General features: G+C 43.9%; 1 protein-coding gene across 1 annotated transcript in view; it reads left to right on the forward strand.

Moving 5' to 3' along the window:
* The window catches only part of LOC126284517 (Down syndrome cell adhesion molecule-like protein Dscam2), a 698,452-nt gene that overhangs the window by 201,649 nt on the left and 471,955 nt on the right, over positions 1–24,848 (forward strand). The window contains exon 4 of the mRNA XM_049983513.1: positions 14,964–15,106. Within this exon, the coding sequence (XP_049839470.1) occupies positions 14,964–15,106 (143 nt within the window). The remainder of the gene's footprint in view (positions 1–14,963; positions 15,107–24,848) is intronic.

Genomic DNA, 24,848 nt, shown 5'->3' on the forward strand with positions numbered 1-24,848 from the left:
ATTACATTGTGTAGGTCTTAGAAAAATCGTTTCACCCGTTAAGGTGGAGAAGGCACAGTACCTGACAATACACAGAAAATTGTAGAAACATTCTTGGATTTATTTAATCGTTAGTGTAGCTAAGAAAGGAATAAGGAACAAAAACCGGCTGCTTATCATGGAAAGTATAACATTTTGGAAGAAAACACGTTTGAAGTGTGTAAAATCATTTGATATATGAAGAAAGTCAAGGCACCTGGAGATATAGCGTTCCAGAAAAAAAAGATTAAGTTGATGACAGTTGATGTAAAAGGAATTTTAAAAGTAATTACCGATTGTTTGCGAATAAAATTTATTGCCTAAAATCGGAACATTTTGTGGCTATCTACTTTGCAACAAAGGACAGAGAACAGACATCGCTTTAGAAGCCCTTCCTACAGACAAAGAGCGGTATGGGCACATGAAGGCTATTGCATGTGACCAACGGTATTCAAACTTTTCAGTTAGAGATTGCAGCGTAGCATGCCTAGAGGATGTGTACGAGAAGGTTATTATCATCTTTCGGAGTTTATGAAAGATCAAATCATTCGCGCGAGGGACGCGGGAGCACCATACGGGCAGATCACACGGACTGCAGTTTCAATGGTGAAAAGATAGCGTCAGGACTACACTATGGGAAGAAGAATAGGCAAGGACCATTTAAACTCCCAACAGTCTTTTCCCATTGACACCCGCTGTATCCAATGGGCACTGTAATTTTCCGCGATGCAGCCATGTCTGTACGGTTGCCGCCTCATTAAGCGTTAACGGCTTAACCACAACAATGTTCCGGTCAAGCACACGAATAGCACCAACTCTGCTAAGCGGCGCCACTACTTCACAGTGGTAGTCCTGTTTTCTAAATTAGAGCGTGACAGCACTCATCTGCTCGTCGGGTGTGTAGGGGACCGCACCGCCCAATGCAGTAACTTGTTTCCAATTGTTGCTGAGATGTCTTGGACTTATTTCGAGTTGTCTTTGAGTTGTATACACCACCGGGAGATGTCCAGTGGTGTATGAGGGGACTACTTCCAGGACGATGCCTTGAAAGGCAGCACCTCTCGAGCAGACTTGGAATGTGGAACGAGCAAATTACTTGTTCACAACCTATAAGTAAGTGAACCGGGTTAGAGCTACTTTTTCTGCCTAAGGCTGTAGCTATGTGTACTTAATCGCTCAAAACTTTGAACATATATTGTTCCCACTATACAATACATCTACATCTACATCATATTCCGCAAGCCACCTAATGATGTGTGTCGGAGGGCACTTTCGGTACCACTATCTGATCCCTCCAACCCTGTTCCGCTCGCGAATAGTGCGTGGGAAGAATGATTGTCGGTGAGCCCCTGTATTGGCTCTAATTTCTTGAATCTTCTCCTAGTGGTCAATACGCGAAATGTATGTGGGAGGAAGTAATATGTTGTCCAACTCCTCCTGAAAAGTACTGTCCCGAAATTTCAATAGTAAATCTCTCCGTGATGAACAACGTCTCTCATCTGCCAGTGGAGTTTGTTTAGCATGTCCGTAGCGCTCTCTCGCTAGCTACACGTTCCCGTGACGAAACGCGCCGCTGTTCGTTGTATCTTCTCTATCTCCACTATCAGTCCCATGTGATAGGGGTCCCATATAGGTGAACAATAATAAAGAATCGGGCGAAAAAGCGCCTTATAAGCCACTTCTTTCGTGAATGAGTTACATTTGCTTAAGATTGTTCCGATGAATCTGAGTCTTGTGTCTGCTTTTCCCACTATCTCTTTTATATGGCCATTCCATTTAAGGTCGCTCCGGTAGTTACGCCTAGATATTTTACGGCAGACGCCGTCTCCAGCTGTTTGTCATTAATAGTGTAGATGTACAGTAGTGGATTTCTTTTCCTATGTATGGCTGACAATAACTAAGGAATACTCGGTCGAAAGCTCGTGACATTTAAACACTTGAGGCAGATGTAAGGTCGACAAAATTTTATCAACGGAAACTTTTTTCCCCTATCAGATAAATATCTCATAATGTTAGATTTATAAATATTCATACTTACAGAGAAGTGACAGCGTTTTTACCTCACTCACTGTCCACGAATGGAATATGAAGCGATTGCAACGACTTTGGTACTTTGCTCACCGTCGTGTGCAGAGTGTAATCAGCATTACAAACCCTTCAAAGTGATGGCCGGCAACGTATATTCGCGTTATCGTTTCTGAAGTAGTTCTCTTCCATTGCCGGCATGTGGTGGAAGAAAGAAATGAAAATGATTTGAACTATTCCAACGTATAAGCAATACAATAAAATTAAACAGAAGATTGAAGCCATTCGTGGACGTAGATAAGTCACCACAATAGATAAACATTGGGTGCGAGTATTTTACCGTGAAATAACATATACTCCAAAGTCCTAAATCCCAGTAAAACACAAAAGGAACCACATAACTGATTACAGACAACATAATGCTTGGACAAATGTGTACCTAGAGCAATGCGACAAAGATAGACGTCAAAACGCTATGTTTACACTATTTTCTGTGTGTCAGTGTAACGATTGTGCCCATATCCGCAACTAAACATCTTGTATTTCCTGCTATATGTGTAGGCCGGCCGGTGTGGCCGAGCGGTTCTAGGAGCTTCAGTCTGGAACCGCGCAACCACTACGGTCGCAGGTTCGAATCCTGCCCCAGACATGGATGTGTGTGATGTCCTTATGTTAGTTAGGGTTACGTGGTTTTAAGTTCTAGGGGACTGAACCTCGAATGTTACGTCCCATAGTGCTCAGAGCCATTTGAACCATTTGCTATATGTGTTCTCACCTCAGGAAGTGTGTGTTCCCAGAATGATGTTTTTAGACATTACTTTTCGATGAGTACTACCACCTCTCAAAATATGCAGCTGTTTGTAACTACTCTAACCTGTTTCTGTCAACACGTCTTTCGTAATTAATCTAAGGCAGTAGAAGGGTGTGATTTTGTGGAACGTGCGTGAGAATAATGAACAACACACCAAACAGCGAACGAAGTTACAGTGCAGGGTATTGAACATAGCCACGAAACCACTAATGTTTACTGCCAACTATTAGTCTACATAGCCACAACACATATACCTCATTTACCGTTGTGTGTTTCCATAAAGACCCAGAAACTAGGTACAGCGCTCCACATGAACACGTTGAGACACGCGACGCACAGACATAGCGTTCCATATCACAAAATACCATGTGTAAAAAGACAGAAGAGTAAAGGACTTACGGTTTATTTAATAATTTTCGGGGTGCACTCAGCCTCGTGATGCCAACTGAGGAGCTACTCGACCGAATAGTAGAGGCCCCGGTCAAAGAAAACCATCATAACGACCGGGAGCGAGGTGTGCTGACGACACGCCCCTCCTGTGCGCATCCTCAACTAAGGACGACACGACGGTCGGATGGTCCCGTTGGGCCACTCGTGGCCTGAAGTCGGAGTGCTTTTTTTTTCTTTAAACACCCATTACGTATGGTCACCTGACAAAATATTACTCACGTCCGTAAACGAGTAGACTACAGAGTGCCCACTGCATGCTGTTCATGAAGGCCGTAGTACACAAAGTAAGATCCCAGATATGTGAATGTCTCGAAGCAAGTATTAGAAGCCAGTATGTTGTCCTCGACGGCGAGTGTTCATCAAAGACAAGGGTATAGTCGGGCGAGCATCAGGGGACATGTCATAAGACCGTTCATTTTCTCTGTCTATACAAATGATATGACGGCAGGGTCAACAGCAATTTCGGGCTCTTTGCTGAGGACGCTGTGGTGTGCGGCATCGTGCCGTCGTCGAGTGACTAGGAGGATACGAGGTGAGAGACAGATTCTGGTGTGATTAATGGCAGATTGCACTAAATGTAGAAAGTTGTAAGTTAATGCGGACTAGTATGAGAAAACGATTCTGTAACTTCTACATCTACATATACATGCTTACTCTGCAGTTCACACTTAAGTGCCTGGCAGAAGGTTCATCGAACCATTTGCATACTACTTCTCTACCATTCCACTCTTGAATGGCGCGTGGGAAAAAGGAACACCTAAATCTTTCCGCTCGAGCTCTGATTTCTCTTATTTTATTACGATGATCATATCTCCCTACGTATTTTCGCATTGTGAAGAGAAATTTGGTGACTGAAAGTACGTAAATACATCTGGCCGCAAAGAAAATCGCCTTTGTTTCAGTGACTGCTACCCCAACTCGCGTATCATATCAGTGACACCCTCACACATAATACCAAACGAGCTGCCCCTCTTTGCACTTTTCGATGTCCTCCGTCAATCCTACCTGGTAAGCATCCCACACCGCTCAGCAATATTCCAGCAAAGGACGGACAAGTGTAATGTAGGCTGTCTCTTTAGTGGGTTTGTCGCATCTTCTGAGTGTTCTGCCAACAGAGCGCAGTCTTTGTTTCGCCTTCCCCATAATATTACCTATGAAGTGTTTCCAATTTAAGTTGTTCGTAATTGTAATTCCTAGGTATTTAGTCGAATTGACAGCCCTTAGATTTGTGTGATTTATCGTATACCCTAAATTTATTGTATTTCTTTTAGTACCCATGTGGATGACCTCGCACTTTTCTTTGTTTAGTGCCAATTGCCACTCTTCGCACCATACAGAAATTATCTCTAAATCATTTTGTAATTCGAATTGTTCTTCTGATGATTTTACAGGACGGCAAATTACAGCGTCATCTGCAAAAAATCAAAGGGGGCTGCTCAGACTAACACCTAGATCATTTATGTAAATCAGGAACAGCAGAGGGCCTATGACACTACCTTGCGGAACGCCAGGTGTCACTTCTGTTCTGCTCGATGATTTACCGTCTGTCACTACGAACCATGACCTCACTGAGAGGAAATCACGAATCCAGTCACACAACTGAGACGATACTCTATATGCATGCAATTTGATTAATAGTAGCTTGTGAGGAACAATATCAAAAGCCTTCTGGAAATCTAGTAATATGGAATCGATCTGAAATCCCTTATCGACAGCACTCATTACTTTATGGGAATAAAGAGCTAGCTGTGTTGCAAAAGAGCTATATTTTCTGAATCCGTGTTGGTTATGTATCAATAAGTCATTTTCTTGAAGGTGATTCATAATGTTCGAGTACAGCATATGCTCCAAAATCCTACTGCAAATTGAAGTCAGTGATATGGGTCTGTAATTCAATGGGTTACTGCTATTTTTTTTTTTTTTTTTAGTGTTGGTCTGACCTTTGCTCCTTTCCAGTCTTTAGGATCAGACCCATCGTCAAGTGAGCGGTTGTATATGATTGCTAAGAAAGGCACTATTGTCTCTACATACTCTGAAAGGAACCTGACTGGTATACCATCTGGATCGGATGACTTGCCTTTCTCAAGTGATATGAGTTGTTTCGCAACACCTTAGATATCTACTTTTATGTCACTCATTCTAACAGCTGTTCTGGTTTCGAATTCTGGAATATTTACTTGGTCCTCTTTCGGGGAGGAATTACGGAAAGCTGTATTTAGTAACTTCGCTTTAGTGACACCATCATCGGTAACATTTCCATCGACATCGCGCAGTGACGGTGTTGACTGTTTTTTGCCACTGGTGTAACTTCCGAATAAGCCATTAGTAGTACCCTGCTTGACACAGTCATGTCGATTAAACATGTAGACGCAATGTTCCAAACCGATATGAAATGGATTGGGCACGTCAGGTTGGTAGTAGGGAACAAAACGCTCTACTTCTTTTTATTCCCTGAATTTTCGGGAAGTGTAGCTCATCAGTAAAGGAGACGGTGTGCAGAACGCTTTTTGCGACCCATTCTTGAGTTTTGCTTGAGTGTTTGTGATCCGTACCATGTCGATTCAAAGGAAGACATCGATGCAATTGACAGGCGTCCTGCTAGATTTTGTTACCGGTAGGTTATATCAGCAGACAAGTGGCTCAAATGGGAAACCCTGCAGGGAAGACGACGCCGCTTTCACGAGGCACTATTGCTGAAATTTAGGGAACTGACATCTGAGGCTGACTGCCGATCGATTCTACCGTCGCCAATGTTCATTTCGCCTGAAGACCACTATGACAACGTGAGATAAATTAGGGCCCGTACGGAGGGTCATAGACAGCTGTTTTTTGCCTCGCTCTGTTTGCGAAAGGAACAGATAGGAAATGACTAGTAGTAGGTATTACGTGGAACCCTCCGCCATGCAGCTTACGTTGGCCTGCGAACTACACTACTGGACACTGCGAAGACGACGTGCTACAGACGCGAAATTTAACCGACAGGAAGAAGATGCTGCGATATGCAAATGACTAGCTGTTCAGAGCATTTACACAAAGTTGGCGCCTCTGCTCACGTGAGGAATGTTTCCAACCAATTTCTCATACACAAACAGCAGTTGACCGGCATTGCCTGGTGAAACGTTGTTGTGATGCCTCGTGTAAGGAGGATAAATGCGTACCATCACGTTTCCGACTTTGATACAGGTCTGATTGTAGGCTATCGCAGTTGCGGTTTATCGTATGGCGACATTGCTGCTCGCGTTTTTCGAGATCCAATGACTGTTAGCAGAATATGGAATCGGTGGGTCCAGGAGGGTAATACGGAACACCATGCTGAATCACAACGGCCTCGTGTTACTAGCAGTCGAGGTGACAGCCATCTTATCCGCATGGCTGTAACGGATCGTGCAGCCACGTCTTGATCCCAGAGTCAACAGATGGGGACGTTTGCAAGACAACAACCATCTGCACGAACAGTTCGACGACGTATGCAGCAGCATGGACTATCAGCTCTGAAATCATGGCTGCATCACAGATAGGAGCACCTGCGATGGTGTACTCAACGACGAATCTGAGTGCACGAATGGCAGAACGTCACTTTTTTGGAAGAATCCTGGTTCTGCTTACAGCATCAAGACGGTCGCATCCGTGTTTGGCGACATCGCTGTGAATGCACATTGGAAGCGTGTATTCGTCATCGCCATACTGGCGTATCAGCCGGTGTGGTGGTATACGGGGTGCCATTGGTTACACGCCTCGGTCACCTCTTGTTCGCACTGACGGCAGTTTGAACAGTGGACGTTACATTTAAGATGTGTTACGACCCGTGGTTCTACCCTTCATTCTATTCCTGCGAATCTCTACATTTCAGCAGGATAATGAACGACCGCACATTGCAGGTCCAGTACGGGGCTTTCTGGATGCAGAAAATGTTCGACTGCTGCCCTGGTCAGGACATTCTCCAGATCTCTCACCAATTGAAAATGTCAGCTCAATGGTGGCCGAGCAACTGTCTCGTCACAATACTACAGTCACTACTCTTGATGAACTGTGATATCGTGTTGAAGCTGCATGGGCAGCTGTACCTGTACACGCCATCTAAGCTCTGTTTGACTCAATGCCGAGGCGAATCAAGGCCGTTATTACAGCCAGAGGTGGTTGTTCTGGGTACTGATTTCTCAGGATCTAAGCACCCAAATTGCGTGAAAATGTAATCACATGTCAGTTGTAGTATAATATACTTGTCCAATCTGCATTTCTTCTTGGTGTAGCGGTTTTAATGGCCTGTAGTGTATGTACGTAGATGATGATGAAAAATCAGTTCAACTGGATTGCAAGCACACATAATAAACATACCGTTCCATCAACGTTCGTGGATGTTTAAGAAAGACCACATAGGAAGTGCCATGACGCAATGATTCGTAGGTTACAACAAATACGAACGAAGATACACAAACCAAACAAATTTTATTGTATAGTTCAATAGCCTCGGTAGTCACACCCAACGTCTCGCCCACGATATCTAATTAAATGCAGGGGGGGGGGGGGGGGGGCTGTTCGACAGATCCGTTGTCTTCAAGGAATGCGTTAGCTGTAGCTCTGATGCCAATATCCCTTGGGCCGTGACGGGATTGGTCTGGGAATGTCTTGCGGTCGCAGATCACAGGCAGTCCTCGGCCACGGAATGTGATTCATCTCTTCCGTCCCAGGCTGCGCTGCTCTCAAAGGAGCAATGCCGCCGACCGCCAGCGACGGGTTCTGTGTGACGGGAGTGTGTGGCAGCGGCACTGGCGCCTCTCAGCGGGCCAGTCGTACGGAAAAATCGGTGAAATGGAAACGTCCATTCTCTAAGTCAACGGTGGCGCGAAATATTTCCTCCACTCCCTGCATCCCTTTCTCTGTCTCCCTCTGTGTGTGTATGTGTGTGTGTTTGTGTGTGTGTGTGTGTGTGTGTATGTTTCCCGAATCCCGAATTTATTTTTTCAGCTTCAGAATCAGCGGTGGCAAGCGATAAAAAAATGGCAAAGCGATATTTTTTGTTGTTGCGTGAAGCCGTGTATGAATCTGGCACGTAACAAATGCAAACACTGATGTTCCCGTTCCTCATTAACGTATTCCTCTGCTGTAACATTTAACATGCTGCATAATTAACGTTAGAATACACAGGGTGCATAAAAACCTATAGAAGGTAGTAGCTGGGTCGAGTATACAAAATCTAGGAAATATTTTCCAGCCAGCCGGCTGACAGAAACAAGTTGTTCTGGGCGTATGGCCATAACGCTAGTCTATTGGTCAGAAATGCGCCGCTCGCGAGTTACATATGGCTCTTTGGCCTGCTGAGTATGTTTCTAAAGAAAAAAAAAGTATGCTTCATCAGTAGCAGTTGAGCCTTGTGACAAAATCGACGCTGCGCAAATTTCATTTCTTGTGATTTTTATTTCATCAACAAGTTTTGAACAAGAACTTGCGGGACTGTAGCCCCTCAAACGTTCAATACGTGTGCAGGATATAACAAATGCTGTAGTTGAGTGCATTAAAAAAAAAAATTACTTCACTCGATAAAACTGTCACAGTTTCAGTAGACGTGGTGATAAGTATGACCAGCATGGGAAAAAAGTTGGCTGCTTTTTGAAACAATAAATCGGTCTCAAGATAGGTACTAATCTTTGCATCATTCATTAAGAAATGCTTTGTGTGCAAACATTTCGAGAAGAATCATGCGAAGTTATGAAATTGGTGATTAAGATTATCAACTTCATAATAGCTAAAGAGCTGAATCATCGCTAGTTAAAGGAATTTTCACTTGAAACTCTGAATGATTATGCACGGCTTCCACGGCATAACAACGTACTTTGGTTATGAAGACTAAACATTTTGAAATGTTTCATTTCCTTATTAACAAAAATCAAAACATTTCCCTTTGAGAGGTGTATTCACTATCCAGAAATGCCGAATGATCACTGGTCTATTTTATGGTCGGTTGCCTCTCAAAAGAAATTTCATTTGTTGTGTTGTTGATATTTGGCTTCATTGATTAATGTGTTTACAGACCACTGCGCGAGCCAATCGGTGACGACAATTTGAAAGCATTTGAATTCAACATAACTTGTCCCAAGTAACACCTCTTATTCTAAAGACTGCAGTTAATAGTTAAATTACGGCCTGGATAACGAGCTCCCTGCTGGCACTGACTTCCATGCATTTGTCGCAGACTGGATGCCGTTTAGTAGACGTAGCTCTACAACGGGACATTTCCACCCTGTGGTTGTTTGGCGGTTTTACTTGATTCCACGTTTCATAACTTGATCTGATCTTATCATAAAGTCATTTTTCTTTGCTCCCTGTATATAGCTTATTGAACCTCCTACACCCTTTATGACAATGATACTTATACCTGTTTCCGTAGTTGAAGTCAGTAACGCGCGCTTTAAGGTGCCTGTCGACTCGGACGTAAACCGGTTCGAATTCTGTCCCCGTATGAAATTTCCCACATTTGGCCGACAAGGAGATGGGAAACGCTGGCGTAAAGTTCCTGTTCACAAGTCTTCGCGCCAGCGTCCTGAATAAAATTCCAAACCTCTCCGTGGTGAGTCATGAAGTGAGTGTATGTGGCAATGTGGATGTTCATCTCACCGCCGGACATGGACGCTAACCTCGGTAGTGCTCGTGGTGCCATCCCCGATGACTGAGCTGTGAGCCGACACCGGAGTCCAACTTTTCCCTTTCTCATCATCATCAAGCATCACAAACATGGCGCTACACTATACATGCATCCATTATAATCTCCAACATTCCAGAGGTAAATATGCGATATATCACTTCTCTTATCCTCAGGGAGAGAGGTCACTGTGCACGAAGGAAGCTCATCCTTTCCGACAGGCAGCTGAATCCCCCCCCAAGCGTTTTACCAGCAAACTCTGTCATTCGACATATATATTGTCACTACACTCATGCATCTAGTTTCAGTCGTAGCATATCATGATCAGGTAGGAAACATTTTCATTATCTGAACATCTTCGTATCGTCGTAACTATAAATTAAGAGATTCCCAATAGAAGGTCTAATAACTTTAAAAATAATCACAGCGTGATCGAAAAAGCTTCAGCGGATCATCAGGTAGTTACGTTTTTAACAACTCTAGTCTTGCAACGGAACTCAAATATTTAAGTTATAAAACATAGCTTTCGAAATACTAGTTGGGCGGTCTCCTTTCTGTAATAGTTAAAAGACCTATAGTGTATAGAATTGTCTCTTGTATACAGGGTGGAGAAAAATTTAAACCCTGGATAGCTGAACCAAAATTTCTAATGTCGTGTCAAACGAAATCCTCCTCGAATGTTTTAATCTCATATGGCAGACAGGAGTGTTCCCCACCTCGTGGAGGGAGGAAATTCTCATCCCTCTCCTCAAACTAGGAAAGGACCGGAGTATCGCGTTGACAAACTGTGTCGGAAAGATCCTGGAACGGATGGTTAACCGGCGTCTGGTCTGGCTATTAGAGACCAGACAGCTCCTTAGCCTCTTTCAGTGTGGATTCCGAAAATTTCGGTCCACGGTCGACAACTTGACCCTCCTAGAGGCGGCTATTCAGCAGGCTTTCCTCCGTCAGCATCACTGTATCGGTATCTTCTTTGATATCAGTAAGGCATATGATACTACTTGGAGATACTGTATTCTTGCACAATTGCATTAATGGGGCTTTCGTGGAAGCCTCCCCGTTTTCATTCGGTCTTTCCTGTCTCAGCGGTTTTTTCGGACCCGAGTTGGTGACACACTGTCTGATCGCTTTGAGCAAGAGAACGGTGTCCCCCAGGGCAGTGCTTTAAGCGTTACCCTCTTTGCCACAGCCATCAACAGTATAACGTCTACAGCGAGGAGTCCAGTACAGTGCTTCTTATTTGTGGACGGCTTTACTCTTTTCTGTTCCTCCTCCAGTGTTGCAACCGTGAGCCGTCAGTTGCAGCTAACGGTGCGGTGGTTAGAGAAGTGGGCTGCAAAGACGGGTTTTCGGTTTTCTGCCGATGAGTGTGTTTGGGTTCATTTTAATCGTTCTCGCCGTCTTTTCAATTTGCCTGCCTTGCACATGGGGGATACTGTCCTACATTTTAGAGACATTGCGGTTTCTGGGCCTAATTTTTGACTCCAGGTTATCAAGGCTGCCACACCTACGAGCTTTTGTGCTTTCACGACTGGACTACTGGTGCACAGTCTATGGGTTAGCGAGGCCGTCTTATTTGCAGAACCTTGACGCTGTCGACCATGCTGGGATTCGACTGGCCACGGGTGCTTATCTGACAAGTCCCGTACCCAGCCTGTGTGCTGAGGCTGGCGAACCGCCACTTACCATCCGGCGGCAGCTCCTGCTGGTGCGCCAGGCTTGTAAGTTTCTTGCAGCTCCCACCTCGCCTGGTCACCATCTTGCTGCTCATCCACCTCCGGACCGCCTTCTTTCCCACCGTCCCCGGGCTACGTTGCCGTTTGGGATCCGTGTTGCAACGTGTGCTAGAGTCCATCAGTGTGGAGTCTGTACAACCTCAAATCCTGGGTTTTAAGCGCCCGCCACCCTGGTTACTGAAGAAACCCGCAGTGATTTTAGATTTATTGCAGTACAAGAGAGATTGCACTCCTGCCACCGTTTTTAATGCAGTATTTTCTGCCATTTCATCTGAGCACCACGACTATGTAGCTGTTTTTACGGATGGGTCGAAAAAAGGGGATTCCGTTGGTTTCTCTGTTGTTTTTACGGATCGTGTCCTCGAGGTCCGACTGCCTCAGACTTTTATTGTCTTTGATACAGAATTGTCTGCGATCTTTCGGGGATTGGAGCACATAAGACATTCTTCCTGTCCTAAATTTCTTGTCTGTTCCGATTCACTAAGTGCCCTTCACTCATTGCAACGTTTGTATCCAGCAGATACAATTGTCCAGACCATCCAGGATGCCCTCCTCCGACTACAGCGACTGGGGAAGGTGGTGGCTTTCTGCTGGGTTCCGGGGCATGTCGGCATTGCTGGGAATGAAATGGCAGATCTCGCAGCCAAGGAGGCGTGTCTCGCCCCACAAGTATCTCAGTGTGCTATCCCCCTGCACGCACTCACCTCGCTGTTGAGCTCACGAGTCATGCGTCGGTGGGAGGATGAGTGGCTGGAAGTGACTGACAGTAAGCTCCGTATAGTCAAGCCCACAACGCATGTGTGGTGTACTTCCTTTCAGCCCCATCGACGGGACGAGGTTCTCTTCACTCGGCTTCGAATAGGCCACAGCCCTATGACGCATGGCTACCTGCTCCGGCAAGAGGACCCTCCAATGTGTGGTGCTTGCGGCGTCCAGGTCACTGTGCGCCACGATTTCTTGGATTGCTTTTAATTTTCCGACCAGCGGGCCGCGGCAGACTTGCCAGCGGACCTGCCATCTCTTTTAGGCAACACTCGGACGAATGTGGTTAAAGTTTTAAAGTTCTGTGCCATGTCAAATGTTTTTACAAAGATTTTATCGAGAGGATCTTAATTTGCTCACTATGTGACAAACTCGCCCATATTTTATGTAAGTGGCCAGCCAATGACAATTAACTGTGGCTTTCGTGTTGCTACGTTTTCCCTTCCCTTACGTTTTACTTTCTTGTGTAGCATTTTCCTTCTTTCCGTGCTTTCTTTGCGTGTGTGCTTTAGTTTTATTAAGCCCACCTACATTCGTTCCCTTTAATGTGTGTCAGGGCGCTGATGACCTCGACGTTGAGCGCCCATAAGCTCCGACACACACACACACACACACACACACACACACACACACACACACACACACTAATATTGTGTAGATAGACAACGCACCATTTTTAAACTATGGAACCTTGGCGCCACGCGCTCCGATTGGCTGTGGGATTGTCCTGTTGCCGTTAATCTGTTGACGGGCAGCGCTACGGTAGTCGGTTCACACATACAAACGTCGCTTGCCACGTCACTGCCCCAGCGTGATACGCACACGTGTCGAACATGTCTTGCTGCTTCTCTCCACCTCACGTCAGAGGCATTCACGCGTGAGCTTTGCTTTGGCACTCACACACACCACCTGCAATTTAGTCATACAGTAAACATGGCGGCACAGTACTAGTTTGAAGAACAACGAGATAAGGTTTTTGTTTATGGAATAGCCGACGGTAACGCACATGAAGCTCGACTGCTGTATGAGGAACAGTACCCAGCAAGACGCCTCCAACACCCACAAACGTTTATAGCATTCCACCGGCGACTTCGTTAGTGGGATATCATGGTGATGCTGGAAGACCTCAATGACGACGGGGTGCTGAATTTGAAGAGACAGTTCTCGAGCGCTTCGAGGAAGCACATACAACAGTTACTCGAACGGTTCGATACGACAAGGGGTCGCTCATCGGTTAGTCTGGGAGGTTTTGAGGGATGACAGCCAGCATCCATTTACTTTCCACCCTGTCCAAGATCTAAATCCTGTGGCGGACTACGAACACAGGTGTTACACGAGATCCAGACTACCCCTCCAATGTGTTGTGTACCGACACGTGCAACTTCCATTGAGGTGGTTTTTACAACACTGGAAACGTTCATTACTGGGCAAGGAGAAATCCTCATGTCACGTACGTCCACGGACACCAGGAACGATTTTCGCTCTCAACATTTTTGCTGGAATTGCGTGTAACCATCTGATTGGGCTGGTCCGTCTACCTCATTGACTTACTGGGGCAAATTACCTTCACTTTTTGCAAGAAACTCTACCTGGCCTGCTAAAATATGTTCCACTGGACACACGGCTACGCTCGTGGTTGCAGCATGATGGGGCGCCCGCACACAACAGTCGTGCTGTGCGCGGATATTTAAATGAACTCTTCGACTGTCAGCCGATGTTCATAGGACATGGCCCCCGCGATTACCAGACCTCACACCACCGGACTTTTGCCTGTGGGAATTCTTCAACGTTCTAGTTCACCCACCTGGACGTGAACCACCTAGAAACGAAGAGGAATTATAGAATCGCATTCAGAATGCCAACAATCACAACAGGGCACTGTCAGGAACCTTTGAAAGAGTTCAGCAAAACACCTTTCTACGTTACCAAGCTTGTGTCGCGTCGAAGGTTCACTAGTTCGAGCACATGCTTTAACTAAACAACGTCCTAGATACAAAAAAGGCCCTTTTTAGGTCCTACGCAATTTGTAAAAGACTTTCTGTATGTGAGCTGTTCACGGTACGTCTTATGAAACTGCAATGGATGTGTTGGGACACCGGTGGATTCGCCCCCGGCCTCCAGGGTGGAAGGCTGGAGCGCCACCCCCGAGCGTGCGGGCCGCCTCGGATACATCACGATCTCCGGCAAGCAAAGCATTCGCGGTCATGCGTTGTCCGGAACATCCGGCAACAGGGCAGTCGCGCGGCCAATCGGAGCGCGTGGCGCCAAGTTCCCGTAGTTTAAAACTGGTGCGTTGTCGGCCTACACAACATTAGTAATTTTGGTTCAGCTATCCAGGGTTTAAATTTCCTGACACAATTTTCTCAGCCCTGTATTTTGCTATATTTTTCTGACGTTACGTGATCCCGTTGCTTCGTCTCGTAAGATCACCAGAGAGCGAGGAATCAAAATATTAAAAAATTAGTATTAGCTACAGCTGTAGAAAAGACTGCTGTCAGTCAATGTGGACGTTTTGCTGTTCCAGGCAGACCCTGAGCAACGGCACGCTGTACTTCCCGCCGTTCCGCGCCGAAGACTACCGGGAGGAAGTGCACTCCGCCACATACCGCTGCAAGGCCTCCAACCAGGGCGGTGCGGTTCTCAGCAGGGACGTCATTGTCCGAGCCGGTGAGTATCATGGTCCAGCTTCACACGAGTACACATTCGGTATGGCTGTTGCAAATCAGGCGCACAAGATTCGAAGGAAGGAGAAAAGCAGATAACGGTTTATATTCTCATTGATAACGAAGTCAGTGAAAAACAATCTCGGAATGAGGGAAGAAATTCGTAGTGTCCTTTTAGAAGGAACCATGCTTGCCTTTGCCTTAAATGGTTTAGGTAACCAAAGAAGAACCTAATCGTAGATTTGAACTGCTGTCCTCCTGAATACAAATCAAATCTCTAACAAGGGGGAGGCCTCAGACACGGCCAACCGATTCGGCTCAAATTTGGTAGGTCGCTTGTGTACAATCTAAAACGAAGGAATCTAAGATATTTTGGGTCAACACCCCCACAATTTTGAGAAAATCACCGGTAAAGGTTATGACGAGCAATCGACTCAGAATTGGAGGGATCGATAGGTAACTGTAACTAGAGAATTTTTATCATCAGGTATGGGGTCGGCAAACGCAAAATTTTTGCAGACATCGAGGAAAGAACCTTTTACAACTGCCGATTCTGTACCCACGCGGTAAGCGCCTTTAGCCGTCAGCACCGATAGCGCAACGTCCAAGGTAACTGGCTGGGACTTGGACAACCCGGGTTCGAAATTCGAAGAAACCTAGCGGATGTTGTTCTTTTAGTTTGTATTTTTCCATATCTCAGTTAATAGGGATAGGAGGGTTAATAAGGTGAGTATTATTATAATTCCTTATTGATTTACTTACCTTACCTCCTATCCCTCTCAATTGGGATGTGGGAAAATACAAGCGAAAACAATAACATCCGCTACTTTTCTTCGAGATTCGAACCCGGGTTTTCCGATTCCCAGCCAATTACCTTGGCCATTGCGCCATTGGCGCTGTCGGCGAAAGACGATCACCGCGTGGGTACAAAAGTGGCAGTTGTAAAAGTTTCTTTCCTCAATTTCTGGAAAAGTATGCTTTTTCGGACCCCATACATGATGATGAAAAATGCTTTATTTACAGTTATCTATCGATCCCTCCAATTCTGAGTCGATTGCTCGTCATAACTTTTAGGCGTGATTTTCTCAAAATTGTGGGGTGTTGACCCAAAGTATCTTAGATTCCTTCGTTTTAGGCTGTACACAAGCGACCTGCCAAATCTGAGCCGAATCGGTTAGCCGTGTCTGAGGCCTTCCCCTTGTAAGCCAGATAGGACGAGAGGAGGCCACTACAGCCAAAGGTAATCACATACCACTTATTAGCTCTTAACATTTCACTACGTGGTCTCCCAATTAATCTGTGATTTTTCTACATCGAGCAGACTCGTGTACATTCTAGCTATCTTGGACATATTTAAACTGCATTCTTACATTTTAATAGTTCATTACCGGCATCTGACATTTTACATCCACAGCCACTTGTCCCTATTTTTCCAAGTGTTGGAATCATCACTTTATAACGTACCTTTCGTTATACTTAAATTGTTTGGGGACTCGTACATCTCTTCCTTCTATTTTGTCCTAAAGAACTATGTTATTGGTCTTACACGAGGTTTCCGATTATTCTGATTGGTAATAACCTTTTACTCGTGCCTTTGGTTTTTGCCATTGTAACCTAGCATCTGAAAGTGCATTTGAACGGAATGGACAGTATCTTGGGGGGTATAAGAAGAACGTCAACAAAAGCAAAACGAGATTAATGTAATGTAGTCGAATTAAATCGGGTGATGCTGCGAAGTAATGAGAATATAAAATGTAGACTGGAAATTGCAAGGAAAGCGTTTCTGAAGAAGAGAAATTTGTTAACATCAAGTATAGATTTGAGTGTCAGGTAGTCCTTTCTGAAAGTATTTGTATGGAGTGTAGCCATGTATGGAAGCGAAACATGGACGATAAATAGTTTAGACAGGAAGAGAATAAGAGATTTCAGAATGTGGTTCTACAGAAGAATGCTGCAGATTTGATGGTTAAATGACGTAATTAATGAGGAGGTACGGAATAGAAGTGGGAAAAGAGGAATTTGTAGCACAACTTAACTAGAAGAAGGGATCGGTTGGAAGGACACATTCTGAGGCAACAAGAGATCACTAGTTTAGTATAGAAGGGTGCGTGGGGGGTAAAAGCCGTAGAGGAAGACCAAGAGATGAATCTACTAAGCAGATTCGGAAGGATATAAGTTGCAGTAGGTACTGGGAGATGAAGAAGCTTTCACAGGATAGAGTAGCATGGAGAGCTGCATGAAACCAGTATCTGGACTGAAGACCACAACAACAACAACCAAGGATCACTAAATACGATGCTCCAATGCTCTTAACTGATGTGTTTGATTAGTTATTTAATTAAATGCTGAAACATTTCGGGCGACCAACCTTCGTACCAGTAAAGAAGAATCATCTCAAATTCTCGCGACCGATAGCTCACGAACCTCTCTGCCAACAGACACCTACTGCCTCGGTTCAAAACAAAGGCCAAAGGCAACGCACTTCTGTGATCAGAGAAATAGTTTTACTTACTCTCAAAGCCCCCCGATGGTACCGCTCGCTGTGCTAGAACGGAAAAATCGGTATTCAGACCAGCTGTAAGACAAGTAACTTTAGAAGTTACATACGTGGCTGATCTTTCTTTCTGACATAAAAGTCTCCTATACATCTCCCATTTGGTGCTCATCTTGGTCTTTCATTAACCTGCGGAATACACAAAGTATTTCCTGCCAACATGTACCATCTGAAAGTATCCGTTGCATTAACTCGCAAGTTGCGTTGCAGATTTCATATTTTAAACTAGTCAACGAGCCACAGAATGGTACGGAAAGACACGGTCGTCACCACCCATCGTGTACAGTGACATCCTCAACAGAAAAAAAAATTCTAGCAAACAACCTCTTGTTTATCACTGTTATTATTTAACTGGTTCCTTATATAGTTTATCATTGTAAACAGGTCTGTTTGATAATATTTTTAGATAAGCCGCTGCGAATACAAATTTGTCACTACACAACACCGCAGAGTAGTCAAATATCATCAAATAAATCTTTGTTTGTATGCGTTATCGCGCGCAAAGCTGCCCAGCAACACAGAAAACAGGGAAAACTGTTATATAAAAACATATAAAATGTTTTTTCAATGAATTAATCTCCGACTTAAGCGCGATGCTTCACCACAAATTTGCTATGGGCAGAGGCGCTTCATTGCCTGCTCCTTTTTTCTGACAGTTAAAATGAAATATGTAAACCAAGATAGAATACATCTACAAAGCTGCATCCTGTCACGACGTACAGCTTCATTTCTCAGATTGTGTTTAGTTTCTTCGACGGTACCTAATTTATACTTCTGAAGAATCTTGTTATTATGAAACGTTTATTTTCGCTAAATTTCACGAAATAAACATTCTCTACATGAAAATACTGAAACATAACTACTCCATTTTTTCTACATTACACATAATGACCTTCATTGTGTAGATTATCATTTCATTTGCAGTACAGAACAAATGATGGAAATATCAGATGAAATACTAGTTCTTTGAACAATATTGTCTCGAAATATCTAAAAAAAATCTGTTAGCCTTATTTCAACTCTTGATATCAATGATAATTCAGCTATTCCTACGTTGTTCTATCTAGGGCACTATATACGGCAATCAACAGCTCAAACTCACTTCCTCTTACTAAGAATACATGAAATGCTTTGTAGTATTTCAATTAGAACATGCAATTAAAATGGCATACTACAGAGCACTCACGTTTTCCTTCAAACTACACAACTACGGAACAGTAATTTACAACGTTAAATATATATTTCACAATAAAACCAGATAATTTTATTGTTCACATTAGTGGATTTTGCTGATTCGTTCCTAATCAAGTGTAAATGTGTGAATTCGTAAGGGACCAAACTGCTGAGGTCTTCGGTCCCTAGGCTTATACACTACTTATACTAACTTATGCCAAGAGTTCTCTTTATCTCCCAGCAACTGTAACACTGTATTTTTAAAAATCCAAGATGGCGGAAAAATTGCGTCACTGGAAAGAAATGAAAACTCTCCCTTCCCTTATTTCTAACGAATCATACAGTGCAGTACTCCTCATGCCCAGCCAATCTTAGGGCAGAATTAAAAATCCAAGTTGATGGAAGTAGACCAGTTGTGTGTGTGTGTGTGTGTGTGTGTGTGTGTGTGTGTTATACACCATTCCTCCTCCTCTTGCCAACCAGACAGAGAGTAGAATTTAAATGGTGTCAAACTATATTATTTCCGATTTACACTTCCCTAGCTCCACAGTCACAGAGTAGTACTAAAATAGTGCAACTAGGCAGTAAAAATTACCTACCCCTGACACTAAAATAACAGATATTCATTATCCCCAAAAATTATTAAATATATCGTCAAGCTACATTATACCCCTCACACAGCTCCATCTAGGCTATTCTCAAAAGCATTTGAAATAATTATCGAAAATACAGTAAACTATCTGAATTCCCTAAAATACTAAATACCTAACCAACGTTTGGTCTCTGTATCACGAGTTTTCCTCACTTCGTCAATACGTGACTGTATTCAGTAAAAGCGATCACAGTTCGACCTATGATCCACACTTGTTTTAAGGCATATCTGTGATGTAACAATATTCTAAAATATTTGCAAAATATCTTGGAATTGCAAAAAGTACACGTAGAAACGCTTTAAGCCTCAGATTAATTACTTTACCTCTGATATGGTCGTCACAATATATTCTAAAAATGATTCAAAAAATGTAATGTGAACATTACAACAGTATCTAAATAAGTAAAGTGTGTTCAGTCTGGTAATGTGTGTGTGTGTGTGTGTGTGTGTGTGTGTGTGTGTGTGTGTGTGTGTGTGTGTGTGTGCACCAACATCACCTAAATTTCTTTCTTTCAACACCAGTTCAATTTAGGCCCGGGGGGGGGGGGGGGGCAGGGGAAGGTGAGGGAAGCTAATGCACCACACGAAAAATTACAATTGGTGTCAAGTATTACTAAAACAAACTGCTGCTGCGTCTTGAGAAACTATGGATGGCTAAAATTAAACATTTAATCAATTACACCAATATCTAATAAAAAGTTATCACCAGAAAACATTTAATCAACTACACCAACATCTAATAAAAAGTACCACCACATACACAACACGATTGTGTTTAGGGAAGGAAGTAATCGCAAGTTCTATTTCGAAAGTAATAAGGGGTTTTATCTCGATACATAAACTGAACTCTACAATGATCTGGACTGTTTATAGCCACAATCATGAGTGAGACAACCGGAGATTCTAACAGTGAGAAATGTGAAATCTCTAAAGACTTTTCTCATATTTAGAAATCACAGTGAAGTTTCAGATATTAAAATTTTCTGCGTCTTCGGTAATGTCTGTATTATTTAATAAGATACTCACAGCTTGCTTTTTACCACTATGGAGGCGTGGAACTCGGTAGAGCAGTGTAGTGTGGTCTTGAGCTTGGTTGTCTCCATACCGTGCACGCCCAATCGCTTCATACTATTTGAAACGAGACTCGCTCGACTAGGCAACATGTTTCCCGTCATCAACAGTCCAATTTCGGTGTTGACGGGTCCAGGCGAGAAGTAAAGCTTTGTGTCGCGCAGTCATTAAGGGACACGATTGGGCCTTTGGTCCGAAAGCCCATATCGATGACATTTCGTTTAATAACACTTGTTGATGGCCCAGCACTCTAATCTGCAGAAATATGCCGAAGAGTTGAGCTTCTGTCACGTTAAATGATTCTCTTCAGTCATCGTTGGTCCCATTCTTGCAGTATCTTCCTCCGGCCGCAATGACGTTGATTTGATGTTTCGGGGTGCACTCAGCCTCGTGATGCCGATTGAAGAGCTACTCGACCGAACAGTAGCGCCTTCGGTCAACAATACCATCATAACGACTGGGAGAGCTGTGTGCTGACCCCACGCCCCTCCTAGTCGCATCCTCCACCGAGGATGACACGGCGGTCGGATGGTACCGGTAGGCCACTCGTGGCCTGAACACGGAGTGCTTTTGTTTTTTACCAGATTGGTGATATTCACGGTACATTCGTGAAATGGTCATACGGGAAAATCTCCACTCCATCGCTGTCTATGAGATGCTGTTTCCCATCGCTCCTGTACCTACTATAACACCACGTTCAAACACACTTAAATCTTGCCGACAGCAGCGCCATATTCTGCCTGTTAACGTATCTCTATGTTTGAATACACACGCATATATCAGTTTCTTTGGCGCTTCAGTGTACAACATTCCGTATGGTATTTATGTGTAATGAAACAAAAAGTTTTTGTAATAACATATATAGGAATGGTTCAGTGTTATGAACAGAGGGATGGGTATACAATACATCGTGATATTGCTCACAAGACAGCAAAGCAAGTCGCTACTGGCGTAACACCTTTCAACTCCACTGTCTTGAGGCCGAAGCAACAATAGGTACACTATTTCAACCGGAAGATTTTCAGAAAGACTACGTGTGACATCTCTTCACCAGACAAGAAGCAAGACAACTGGACTCCCAGGAGAGAGACCAGAAGCTCTGTGATATCAGGCACCGACCAGTGAGACAGGATCTAGGAGACTTAGTATAGTCTTTTACACCTGTATGGAATGTGGTTCAGTCGCAAATGCACGAAAGTTCTACTTTGTCACTTGTTGGGTGTCACACATGAAGTCTAGAGTCATGGTTATTACATGGCGAGAGTAAAGCGGAGAGACGTTGTCCATGACCTTCACATGAAACCCTACCACAGTCCAGACGTGCTGATCGACGATGGGTGATTGAAGGAAGCTGAAGACCCAGTCGACAGTAGCGAAGCTTCAACTGGAGAAGCTACCTTCGATGCTCATCATGGTGAAGAGGATGAAACAAAACGACCATAACGTCAGGTTTCGTCATCGCAGAACGATTGATAATGTCTACAACTAGATGCTGCAATTGGCTCCAAGGAGAAATTGTAAAACAGCGAGTGGTTATTTATTCAAAAAGGGAGCAATGCCGAGAATTTTCGTGTCTGAAGCGTTGCTTACTGGATAGCGTCGTTGGTTGACTTACTGCGCGTCGGCAGTAAAAACGAGACCACCAACAATTAATTAATATTTCGTATTTATCATTTATTGAAGGTTCCTGAACTATCTTAAGCTTACAATGTTTGTATATTCGGGAGTATTCGATGTTTCTATAAATAACTGCACTCTTCATGCTGGAGTTCGTTCTGTTGTGGCAGTAAGTTAGTGTTCGTAATGAAAGTGCTTTCAGTTCTAAGTGTTGTACTTGAGTGATCATTGCACTTACCATATCGACACATACACCGGTATTTGACATCTTTGACTTACTACTAGCTGAAACGTATGGTATTTAAAACATATGGAATGTGTATGGCCTGTGGCGTGGAGCATTTGAATGGTTGACCACATAGTTTAGTATCACTCATGTTGCAGATGGAGTCGTGAAGACTGTTGAACGATTAAATTTTCCACAGACTTTAAGGCAATGAAACATTTCAGATTTGGGAGAAGGGTTTCATTTATAAGACGAACAGCTGAGAACAACTGGTGTACGTTTATTCCAAGGGGCGCTTCATCTACATCTACATCCATACTCCGCAAGCCACCAGACGGTGTGTGGCGGAGGGTACCCTGAGTACCTCTATCGGTTCTCCCTTCTATTCCAGTCACGTATTGTTCGTGGAAAGAAGGATTGTCGGTATGCTTCTGTGTGGGCTCTAATCTCTCTGATTTTATCCTCATCGTCTCTTCGCGAGATATACGTAGGAGGGAGCAATCTACTGCTTGAGTCTTCGGTGAACGTATGTTCTATAAACTTTAACAAATGCCCGTACCGAGCTACTGACCATCTCTCCTGCAGAGTTTTCCACTAGAGTTTACCTATCATCTCCGTAACGCTTTCGCGATTACTAAATGATCCTGTAACGAAGCGCCCTGCTCTCCGTTGGATCTCCTCTATCTCTTCTATCAACCCCATCTGGTACGGATCGAACACTGCTGAGCAGTATTCAAGCAGTGGGCGAAAAAGCGTACGGTAACCTACTTCCTTTGTTTTCGGATTGCATTTCCTTAGGATTCTTCCAACGAATCTCAGTCTGGCATCTGCTTTACCGACGATCAACTTTATATGATCATTCCATTTTAAATCACTGTTAATGCGCACTCCCAGATAATTTATGGGATTAACTGCTTCCAGTTGCTGACCTATTTTGTAGCTAAATGATAAGGGATCTATCTTTCTATCTACTCGCAGCACATTACACTTGTCTACATTGTGATTCAATTGCCATTCCCTGCACTATGGGTCAATTCGCTGCAGATCCTCCTGCATTTCAGTACAATTTTCCATTGTTACAACCTCTCGATACACCACAGCATCATCTGCAAATAGCCTCAGTGAACTTCCGATGTCATCCACCAGGTCATTTATGTATATTGTGAATAGCAACGGTCCTATGACACTCCCTGCGGCACACCTGAAACCACTCTTACTTCAGAAGACTTCTCTCCATTGAGAATGACAGGCTGCGTTCTGCTATCTAGGAACTCCTCAATTCAATCACACAATTGGTCTGATAGTCCATATGATCTTACTTTGTTCATTAAACGATTGTGGGGAACAGTATTGAACGCCTTGCGGAGGTCAAGAAACACGGCACCTACCTGTGAACCCGTGTCTATGGCCGTCTTAGTCTCGTGGACGAATAGCGCGAGCTGGGTTTCACACGATCGTCTTTTTCGAATCCCATGCTGATCCCTACAGAGTAGATTTCTACTCTCCAGAAAAGTCATTATACTCGAACACAATACGTGTTCCAAAATTCTACAACTGATCGACGTTAGAGATATAGGTCTATAGTTATGCACATCTGTTCGACGTCCCTTCTTGAAAACGGGGATGACCTGTGCCCTTTTCCAATCCTTTGGAACGCTTCGCTCTTCTAGAGACCTGCAGTACACAGCTGCAAGAAGGGGGGCAAGTTCCTCCGCGTACTCTGTGTAAAGTCGAACTGGTATCCCATCAGGTCCAGCGGCCTTTCCTCTTTTGAGCGATTTTAATTGTTTCTGTATCCCTCTGTCGTCTGTTTCGATATCTACCATTTTGGCATCTGTGCGGCAATCTAGAAAAGGAACTACAGTGCAGTCTTCCTCTGTGTAACAGCTTTGGAAAAAGACATTTAGGATTTCGGCCTTTAGTCTGTCATCCTCTGTTTCAGTACCATTTTGGTCACAGAGTGTCTGGACATTTTGTTTTGATCCAACTACCGCTTTGACATAAGACCAAAATTTCTTAGGATTTTCTGCCACGTCAGTACATAGCACTTTACTTTCGAAATCATTGAACAACTCTCGCATAGCCCTCCTCAAACTACATTCCGATTCGCGTATTTTTTGTTTGTGTGCAAGGCTTTGGCTATGGTTATGTTTGCTGTGAAGTTCCCTTTGCTTCCGCAGCAGTTTTCTAACTCGGTTGTTGTGCCACGGTGGCTCTTTTCCATCTCTTACGAACTTGCTTGGCACATACTCATCTAACGCATATTGTACGATGGTTTTGAACTGTCCACTGATCCTCAACACTATCTGTACTTGAGACAAAACTTTTGTGTTGAGCCGTCAGGTACTCTGTAATCTGCTTTTTGTCACTTTTGCTAAACAGAAAAATCTTCCTAACTTTTTTAATATTTCTATTTACGGCTGAAGTCATCGATGCACTAAACTCTTTACTAT

Source organism: Schistocerca gregaria, chromosome 1 (assembly GCF_023897955.1).
Source record: "Schistocerca gregaria isolate iqSchGreg1 chromosome 1, iqSchGreg1.2, whole genome shotgun sequence".
Taxonomy (NCBI): domain Eukaryota; kingdom Metazoa; phylum Arthropoda; class Insecta; order Orthoptera; family Acrididae; genus Schistocerca; species Schistocerca gregaria.